General features: G+C 47.6%; 1 protein-coding gene and 1 non-coding gene across 2 annotated transcripts; one reads left to right on the top strand and one right to left on the bottom strand.

The window, feature by feature from the left end:
* Positions 1-3,697: 3,697 nt before the first annotated feature.
* Positions 3,698-9,361, bottom strand: Fam136a (family with sequence similarity 136 member A). Its single transcript, XM_004668312.2, has 3 exons — positions 9,228-9,361; positions 8,318-8,458; positions 3,698-3,915 (listed from the first exon to the last, which is right to left on the bottom strand). The coding sequence occupies exons 1-3, from the start codon at positions 9,312-9,314 to the stop codon at positions 3,727-3,729; spliced, it is 417 nt and encodes a 138-aa protein (XP_004668369.1). The 5' UTR covers positions 9,315-9,361; the 3' UTR covers positions 3,698-3,726.
* On the top strand, positions 8,105-8,212 carry LOC123461848. The gene has a single exon (XR_006637912.1). It is a non-coding gene; the product is annotated as a U6 spliceosomal RNA (small nuclear RNA).
* Positions 9,362-9,939: the final 578 nt, after the last annotated feature.

Raw genomic sequence — 9,939 nt, 5'->3', positions numbered from 1 at the left:
GCTCCGTAGCCCAATCGCGAGTCAGTACTCCTCACATCGCATCTCGCGGTACTGAGCGAGGCTCCAGCGGTCCGTCTGTCCCCAACTTCCGGCTGCTTCGTCGGCGATTGGCTAGGACGCAGAAGCGGACCGCGTTTGTGTTTCCTGTGTGAGATTGGGCTAATGGTCCCTTGGTTCTGGGAGAGGACGGGCTTTGTCGTTTGTTGTTTGGGCCGTTTCTGTTCCCCTCCCGCACCGCCCTGTATATAAAGCGTGAGGCAGGGTTCACAAATGCCCAGGTCGTGTAAACAGTGGCCATCCACTGGTTATCTCAAAGTAGGAAACGTTACCAATGCTTATAAAGTTAAGGCAGAATACAAGACCTTTGTTTTTACATGTAGGTGATGATACTAGAAGAGCTTGGTAATTTTATTTTAATTTGGATTTTCGAGATAGGGTCTCGCTTTAGCCCAGGCTGACCTGGAATTCACTGTGTAGTCTCAGGGTAGCCTCGAATTCACGGCGATCCTCCTACCTCTGCCTCCTGAGTGCTGGGATTAAAGGCGTGCGCCACCACGCCTTGCTTGCGCGCTCTCTTTTAAAAAAATATATTTTGTTAATTTATTTATTTGAGAGAGGGAGAGGGTGGAAGTGAGAGAGAGAGAGACAGACAGACAGACAGAAAGAGAAAATGGGCGCTCCAGTTAATGAGCTACCTTATACATCTGGTTTAGGTAGGTGCTGGAGAATCGAACCTAGGTCCTTAGGCTTCACAGGCAAGTGCCTTTAACCGCTAAGTCACCTCTTTAGCCCGGTGGTTTTATTTTTAATGAGCGAGAGGGGATGGGGTAAGGGAGAGAAAGTACGGACATGCCAGGGCCTCTTGCCGCTGCAAAGGAACTCGAGATGCACGCGCCACTTTCTGCCCGCTGGCCTGGGGTATAGATCGAATGGCATGGACAGGATTTCCAAGAAAGCATCTTTGATCGCTGAGCCATTTCCAGTCTGGCCTTCTAGTCCTAGGTAGGGTCTCAACTCTAGCCCATTCCAGGCTGGAGTCGACCTCACAGACATCATTCTACCTCTGTTTCCCAAGTACTGGGATTAAAGACGTTGTGTCACCATGCTCTTGGTGATTTTAAACACTGAATGATTCTCCAAAACTAATTTCACTCTTTTTCCATTTTTTAGATTTTTGAGATTAGTGTCTTGCTCTAGCCCAGGCTGACTTGGAATTCACTATGTAGTCTAAGGCTGGCCTTAAATTCAGTGTGACCCTCCTATTTCTGCCTCCTGAGTGCTGGGATTAAAGGCATGCACCAGCACACTAGGTTCCGGCTCATTCTTCTTTTTTTAAAAATATTTATTTGAAAGAGTGAGATACAAAAATAGGCAGGAAGAGAGAATGGGTGTGCCAGGGCCCCCAGTCACTCCAAATGAACTCCAGATGCGTGTTGCCCCTTTGTGTATCTGGCTTATGTGGGTCCTGGGGAGTTGAACGTGGGTCGTTTGGCTTTGCAGGCAAGTGCCTTAACCGCTAAGCCCCAAAGTATTTGGACAGAAACAGGCAGAGGGGGAGAAAGAGTGGGCATGCAGGGCATCCAGCCACTGCAAACTCCAGAAGCATGTGCCATGTGCATCTGGCTTACGTGGGTCCTGAGGAATTGAACCTGAGTCCTTTGACTTTGCAAGTGAGTGCCTTAACCGCTAAGCCATCTCTCCAGCCCCACACCTGTTCTTATTGTAGCTTTGGATTGAAGTTGGGGTCCTGTGCAAGGGCTAGTTTATGTTCAGGTGGCTTTGACTCCCAATGATAGTGAAGATTTAAACACATATTTTGTACTCCTGTTACTCACTGGGCTTCTTTTTCAATATTTTTATTTGAAACAAAGCAGCAGAAAGAGAGAGAGAATGAGAATGGGTACTGGGGTTTCCTGCCACTAAAACCTCTATATGCAGTTGGGCCTGGTGGCACATGCCTTTAATCCCAGCACTCGGGAGGCAGAGAATCACCATGAGTTGGAGGCCACCCTGAGACTACATAGTGAACTCTAGGTCAGCCTGAGCTAGAGTGAGACCCTACCTTGGCAAAACAAAAAACCCCATACGCATGTGCCACTTTGTGCTCTGGCTTTATGTAGGTACTTTATGTGAGAACTGAGCCCAGGGTAGCAGACTTTGTAATCATGTGCCTTTTTTATTTTCCTAGTTTTTCTAGGTAGGGTCTCACTCTAGCCCAGGCTGACCTGAAATTCACTATGGAGTCTCAGGGTGGCCTCAAACTCACAGCAATCCTCCTACCTCTGCCTCCAGAGTGCTAGGATTAAAGGCATGTGCCACCACGCCCAGCTTTTGTATTTCATATATAACCACAAACATACTGAGACAGTCACTCATAGCCCAGGTATTAGGACAGAAACACAATAGTGTAGAGATAATGAAACTTTATTTAAAAACCAAACCACTAGGAAAATAGACTACAGCTTTGACATAGCAAATCCACTGGCTGTATCGCCATTTCAAGTAAGAAGTTGGTTAAGGGAAAAAAAAAAAAAGACAACATGGTGCTCATTCAAAAGGTAAGGTGCCATGCTAGGGGCAGGAACACTGCATGTTGCAATGACCCCAGGCAAAAATGTCACTTGGCAGGGGGATTTGTGTGCCTCCTTTTGGTTTTATAGCAGTCCCAGCTTTTCTTAGCTTAAGGTGTGTACTGTTTTGGCCTTCTGGTTGTCAGAAGATTACCTCCAAAAGCTGTTAATTCAGGGGGCTCCATAATGCTGGGTGTTTAGGCCTTTATTTATTTTTTCCCAAGTGCAATACTTCCCAATTTGCCAACAGTTCTTATTTTACTGTTTATTCCTGGAATCTGGGGTCTCTGATGTGTATCTCACAACCAAACCCCTTTTCTCTTCAGGGGGAAAATGTCATTGCAAGGTTATTCTGTCATTCTACTGCAGAAAGTCTCCAGGCCCTATAAGCTAGTGAAGAAAGCTGTTTTCCACCCTCAGTGTGACATTACCATGCTTTTTCAGGGGTCTCCAGATTGAAAGATGTCATGGAAGAACTGACCAGAAAAAGATAAACACAAGGAACCTTTCAGTATACTTACTCAATGGAATTAAGATCTAGACTCCTCCCCCTTTTTTCTTGGAAGGTATGGTTTCACTCTAGCTCAGGCTGACCTGGAATTTACTATGTAGTCTCAGAGTGGTCTTGAACTCACAGCGATCCTCTGACCTCTGCCTCCTGAGTGCTGGAATTAAAGGCATGTGCCACCATGCCTGGCTCCTTTTCCCTAAGTTTTGTTTTATAGCTTATACAAAATGGTGTGGTGATACTTTTGGTAAACAGGTTGGCAACACACTCCTCCTGCAATTTCTCTAGATCATAGGCCAGGTGGAGGAAACTGCCACCCCGTGGGTGTCTGTGTAGTCAGAAAATCCAGGATCGTGGTCTCTGGGTTTGTATGAGGGCAGTCTCTACTGTTAGGGACAAGCACTTGCCACATGAAATTTAGGGTCTAAACATGCGTGTGTGCAACCTCTGATCCAACATTTAGCACCATTTTCCCATTTCACTTCCTAGGATCAAAACATAGAGAAACCAGTGTTCAAAGACCAATGAGCTGCTTCATTTGTTGCCATTGTGGGTTTCCCTACTCATAATCTTGGCTTAAAAGACAACGTTTCCATTCTTTTAAAACAGATTCCTGCCCTCAGTTCAAATGTTTATTGGCAAAGCTGTTTATTTCCCAATGGATGAGAGAGACTCCTTCATCTTCTTGGTCATCGTTGGGATAAGGTGCATGTGGTCATCCACACACTTGGCCACGCAGCTGTCCAGCTGCCGTTTTACCTGCAGCTCCTTGTTCCCTGCATCCATGGCATCTCTGGCTTTGTCATTGCAGTGCATGGTACACCGGGCCAGCCGGTCCTGTAGCAAGAAGTGGGGAGAAAAAGATGAGAGCTGGCTTCAACTTCCTGTTTATCACATGTCAGCCTTGTGCAACAGTGTTGATATACTTGATCTTCAGATAAAGTGCAAGACTGTCTTGACTAATGCCGGGCATGGTGGCACACACCTTTAGTCCCAGCACTTGGGAGGCAGAGGTAGGAGGATTACCATGAGTTTGAGGCCACCCTGAGACTCCATAGTGAATTCCAGTTCAGCCTGGGCTACAGTGAGATCCTACTTCAAAAAAAATTTTCTTTTTTTTTTTAATTTCTAATGTCTAATGAGAAACAATTTGAACATTTGTTGAACATCTACTATGTGCCCAGCACTCTTCTAATTTGGCAGAATATAGAAATGAGCAAAGTTTTTCCCCTTATAGAATCAATATTCCAGTGAGGAGAGAAACACAAATACATGGAGATATTGAGGAGAGAGTTGGATAAGTTAATCTTAAGTTCAGAAGTGAGATCTGGTCCAGAGATACAAATGTATGAGCTATCAGCATAGATATTTTTACAATTATGAGAAAACAGACTGGGGCCCATGGTAACCTGAGCACTCCAATGCTCAGAAACCAGAAGGGGGTGGGGAAGAGCCAGCAGAGGAGGCCAACAAGAATGGTCAGTGTGGGTGGATAACCAGGAATGAGAGATCCTAGTGGCTAAATGGCTACAGTGCTTCACAAAGTAGAAGGAGTTACTGTATCAATGAGGCAGGCAGTCATGTATGAGAACTAAACAATGACCATCAGACTTAGCTCCATGGAAGTCCCCTGTCACTACCACCAAGAGCAGTTCTGCACAGTGAAAGAGTGGAAGTTGGCCTGCAGTGACTCTAAAGAAAAACACAGGAAAAAGTTCAATAGCAATCTAAGAACTAGGTTTTCAGAGAACCTTTGCTGTAAAATCATTTATCAAAATGAAAAGAAGAGAATCTTTGGGAGCAGTTATTCCTTCATTACAGTAGTAATTTTGAAAAGCTTTATATACTATAACAAAATATAAAAGTGTATTATACATTAAATGTTAAGTTTTTCACATGAGTGGAATCTCAGGCCCTCAGATGAGTTCTGCTTCCAAACCCCACAAAAATTTGCTTAGAAGGAAGTAAAATGAAGATACCTAAATCATTTGTTCTAGAGGAAAAAGGGGAGATGATCTTAAAAGAGTGAGATGGTGCCAGGCATGGTGGTGCACGCTTTTAATCCCAGCACTCGGGTGGCAGAGGTAGGAGGATCACTTAGAGTTCAAGGCCAACCTGAGACTACATAATGAATTCCAGGTCTGCTTGAGACCTTACCTCAACCCCCCCCCCCAAAAAAAAAAAACCCACAAGAGTGAAATGATGTCTCAATAAACCCAGAATAAGCCAGTCATGGTGGCACACATCTTTAATCACATCACTCAAGAGGCAGAAGTAGGGGGATCGCTGTGAATTCAAGGCTAGCCTGGGACTACAGAATGAATTCCAGGTCAGCCTAGGCTAGAGTGAGACCCTATCTCCAAAGAAAATAACAATAACAAAAACAGAAAACCCAGGCTTATGACATCAGTGCCATGGAAGCTACAAGTAGGGGCAGTCCTGGATGAGGGGTCAAGTCCACAACATAGTGGTTAAGGTTTTGCCTGCACCTCTGCTGCCCCCTCCCCCGTTTTAATATTTATTTATTTGAGAGAGAGGAAGAGGGAGAGAGAGAATGGGCGCACCAGGGCCTCCAGCCATTGCAAACGAATTCCGGATGCATGTGCCACCTTATGCATCTGGCTAATGTGGGGCCTGGGGAATCGAACCTGCGTTCTTTGGCTTTGCAGGCAAATGCCTCAACCACTACCTCTTCCCTCCAGCTCTCTGCTGCCCTTTTTGTTGAAGGCAAGGCTTCACTCTAGCCTAGGCTGGTCTCAAACTCACTGTATTCCTCTTCACCCCAGCCTCCCCAGTGCTAGGATTAAAGAAGACGTGAGACACCATACCCAGCTGAACTTGTACCTTTAAAAAAAATTATTTTAGGGCTGGAGAGATGGCTTAGCAGTTAAGCGTTTGCCTGTGAAGCCTAAGGACCCTGGTTCGAGGCTCGATTCCCCAGGACCCACATTAGCCAGATGCACAAGGGGGCGCATGCATCTGGAGTTCGTTTGCAGTGGCTGGAAGCCCTGGCGCACCCATTCTTTTCTCTGTCTCTATCTGCCTCTTTCTCTCTGTGTTGCTCTCAAATAAATAAATAAATAAATAAATTATTTTAGCCAGGCATGGTGGTGCATGCCTTTAATCCCAGCACTCAGGAGGCAGAGGTAGGAGGATCACTGTGAGTTCGAGGCCACCCTGAGACTACATAGTTAATTCCAGGTCAGCCTGGACCAGAGTGAGACCCTACCTCGAAAAACAAAACAAAAGTGTTTGTAAGGGGGGAGAGAGAAGAGAGGGAGGGAGGGAGAGAGAGAATGGCTGTGCCAGGCCTCCTGCAGCTGTAAACTTAACTACAGACGCATGTGTCACTGTGCATCTGGCTCTACGTAGGTACTGGGGAATTGATCCCAGGTTGTTAGGTTTTACAGGCAAGTGCCTTGACCACTAAGCCGTCTCTCCAGCCCTACACCTTTTTAAATTTATTTGAAAGAGATAGACTGGGTACACCAGGGATCCTGTTACTGTGAATAAACTCAACACATGTGCCACTCTGTGTATCTGGCTCTACTTGGTTACTGGGGAATTGAACCCAAGTCTTCAGGCATTGCAATTAATCTCATTTTATCACTGAATCATATCCCCAGTCCACCCCCTTTAAAACTTTTTTTGTGTGTGTACCATAGTGCATATGTGCAGGTCAGAGGACAACTTTCAGGTGGCTGTGCTCTACCTTCTTTGAGACAGGATCTCAAATGAGCTGCCACAATGCAAAGGAACTTCAGATTAGCTGGTCCATGAGCTTCCAGATGGCTCAGCTTTCCATTGTCATTGGGATCACAGATGCAGCCACTTTGCATCTGGCTTTACCTAGATGCTGAGGAGTTGAACAGACCAACAGGCATTGCAAGGAAATTCCTTTAACCACTGGGCAATCTCCCTAGCCCTGAACCTGCACCATTTATTTATTCTCCCCCCCCCCCCCGAGGTAGGGTCTCACTCTAGCTCAGGCTGTCCTGTAACTCACTCCGTAGTCCCACCCTGGTCTCAAACTCACAACAGTCCTCCTACCTCTGCCTCCTGAGTGCTGGGATTAAAGCAGTACACCACCACACCCAGTTATTTATTTGAGAGGAAGAGAGGAAGACAGAAGGTAGGTTGAAGAGAGGGAGAGAGGGAAAATATGGGTACACCAAGGCCTCTTGCCATTGCAAAAATATCCCCACAAAACTCCAGGTGCATGTATCACTTTGTGCATCTGGCTTTATATGGGTACTGAGGAAATCAAACCTGAGCCATCACACTTTGCAAAAGCAAGCATCCCCAACCACTGAGCCATCTCTCCAGCCTGAACCTGCATCTTTTAAAGAGTAATATCTTTGTCTGCTTTCGAGGAGATTCTACTATCTTCAAAATGAATTGATTTGGGGCTAGAGGAGATGGCTCAGCAGTTAAAGGCGCTTGTTTGTGTAGACTGGTGGTCAGGTTTCAATGCGAATGCAGAAAGTGGTGCATGTATCTGGAGTTCATCTTAAGCAGGAAGAGGCACGGGTCTCCCATATTCTCTCTTCTTGCATATATATTTTATAAAAGTGTATTAAAGTTTAGAGACTTAAGAGAGATTTTTATCAGATTAGGAGGAGACAGTACAGAGAGCTCCTGCCCATGAGAAGGCAGGAGTGAAGTAAAGTCCCCAAAATATTTCTGAATTATCAATTAGCTTCCCACCCATCCCTAAGGAGATGACAGTTAATGGGTACTGTGTAGTCATTCCCCTGCATTATGACCACTGGCTAGTGGAAAGAAGAGGTACAGTTGGAGTGGCAGGGGGATAAGAGAGGATGATGAGGATATATATGATCAAAATGCAGTATATACATGCATGAAGTTGTCAAAAAACTTAGTGTACATTTTATGTTACATAATATACAGAATATATTAACACTGAAATGGTATTGAACATTCACCACTTTTTCCAAAACCTTAAACCCTGTGAATATTGGTTAGGTGACAGGACTGCCAGGAATGTTAAAAAGAAGCAGTCCCTGTGCTCGCTTCAGCAGCACATATACTAAAAAATTGGAACGAGACAGAGAAGATTAGCATGGCCCCTGCCAAGGATGACAGGCAAATTCGTGAAGTGTTCCATATAAAAGAAAAGAAAAGAAGCAGTCCCTCAAGCCAAGAGTTTTGAACAAAGGTTAATCATCTGTTGAGCAAGAGAGCTCTTCAAAGACCAGACTTCTGGGACATTCCTCACCTGGAACTTTTCCAGCTCACTGGTCACCAAGGCCTGGGCCTGAGCCAGAGGCGCATGGCAGCGCTCGATGCACTGGTGCACCTGCTGCATGGATGCCTGGTTGTCTTCACAGCAGCCAGCGCTGCACCTGAACATGAGGCCCTGGGTAGGGAGGGCAGAGCCTGGTTAGAACTGAAAGTCCCCGAGGACAGAGCCAAGCAAGGAGTCACTACGAGGGTTAGGACGCCGCGCTTCTATTTTTATTCCCCTTGACACCTTCTACTTTTACCTTTACTTAAACATCAGGACCTTGAACCTATGAATGGAAAAAGTGGCCGCCGTCCCTAGTAAGGACGCTAGTTTCCTGACATCTGTTGCAACCAAAGTTGGAAAGCAGGGCAGTCGGATCAAGCCACGTTCTGAAAACTCCGCAATCTGGTAATGCACACCTCACCAGGGGCAAGCAACACAACCAGCGCCTCAGGGGCAGTGTTGGGGAGATGCATCATGGCCGAAGGAGGCAGGGTCCGCACGCAGAACACCTCAGGGAGGTCAAAGCCTGCGGGAGAACAGGCCCAAGCGGGTCTCGCCCCAACCCCGCCCCTCCGGGTCTTTTGCATCCGCGGTACCCTTTCTGGCCACGCGCTCGCCCACCTGAGCAGGGGTCCAACTAGAGGCGGGATGGCGATGCGAACTCGGACTGCGGCCGGAGGCCACCGCTGTCCTGGCCGGCCCGGGTGGAAAGCCTCCCCGCGCGTGGCCGAGGCACGGCCTTCATCTAGCCCTAACCCGATCAGTCCTGCCAGAGAGCGCCACGGCCTCCCGGGCGACCGCCGGACGACCAGCACGGAGGGAAGGGGACGGTCCAGCGGCGGATGGGCCCAGGAGTCAGGCCGCCCGGAACGAGAGCCGCTCGGCGTCGCGCCACTACCTGCATCTTCCGGATGTTCTCTCGCTCCACGTTCTTCACCATGGCATCCACGGCTTCCTGAACGCGGAGCTGCTGCACCTCCGCCATGGCGGCCCGGAGCGCCGCCTCTAGCAAGGACTCGCGCGGCCCGCCCCTCCTCGCCTAGCCTGCTTTTCCGGGGCCCTCGTCGCCCCCTGGCGGTCACGATCAACACCTGCGCACTGGCCAGACGCTCAATCCAGGGCTGCTGGGCTGTGGGCAGGGCCGTGATGGCCTACCCGCCTCTCTTTCTTTTTTTTAAATATTTTATTTATTTTTTTATTAATTTATTTATTTGAGAGTGACAGACATAGAGAGAAAGACAGATAAAGGGAGAGAGAGAGAGAATGGGCACGCCAGGGCCTCCAGCCACTGCAAACGAACTCCAGACGCGTGCGCCCCCTTGTGCATCTGGCTAACGTGGGACCTGGGGAACCGAGCCTTGAACCGGGGTCCTTAGGCTTCACAGGCAAGCGCTTAACCGCTAAGCCATCTCTCCAGCCCCCGCCTCTCTTTCTTACCCGCTCCTTTGCTCTCTCCTTCAACCCTCCCGATTCTTAAAAAAATAGTTGATACAAGCCGGGCGTGGTGGTTCACGCCTTTAATCCCAGCATTCGGGAGGAAGAGACAGGAGGATTGCCATGAGTTCGAGACCACACTGAGACTCCATAGTGAATTACAGGTTCAGCTTGGG

Source organism: Jaculus jaculus, chromosome 6, assembly GCF_020740685.1.
Source record: "Jaculus jaculus isolate mJacJac1 chromosome 6, mJacJac1.mat.Y.cur, whole genome shotgun sequence".
Lineage (NCBI taxonomy): Eukaryota > Metazoa > Chordata > Mammalia > Rodentia > Dipodidae > Jaculus > Jaculus jaculus.
This window is presented reverse-complemented; position numbering and strand designations above follow the sequence as displayed.

Bases quoted from the DNA above. Each gene is read 5' to 3' on its own strand.
- Fam136a (XM_004668312.2), bottom strand. From the start codon at position 9,314: ATGGCGGAGGTGCAGCAGCTCCGCGTTCAGGAAGCCGTGGATGCCATG. The intron at 8,459-9,227 runs GTAGTGGCGCGA...CTCCCTACCCAG, and splicing joins AGAACATCCGGAAGATGCAG to GGCCTCATGTTCAGGTGCAG. The intron at 3,916-8,317 runs GTGAGGAATGTC...TTCTTGCTACAG, and splicing joins GTGAGCTGGAAAAGTTCCAG to GACCGGCTGGCCCGGTGTAC.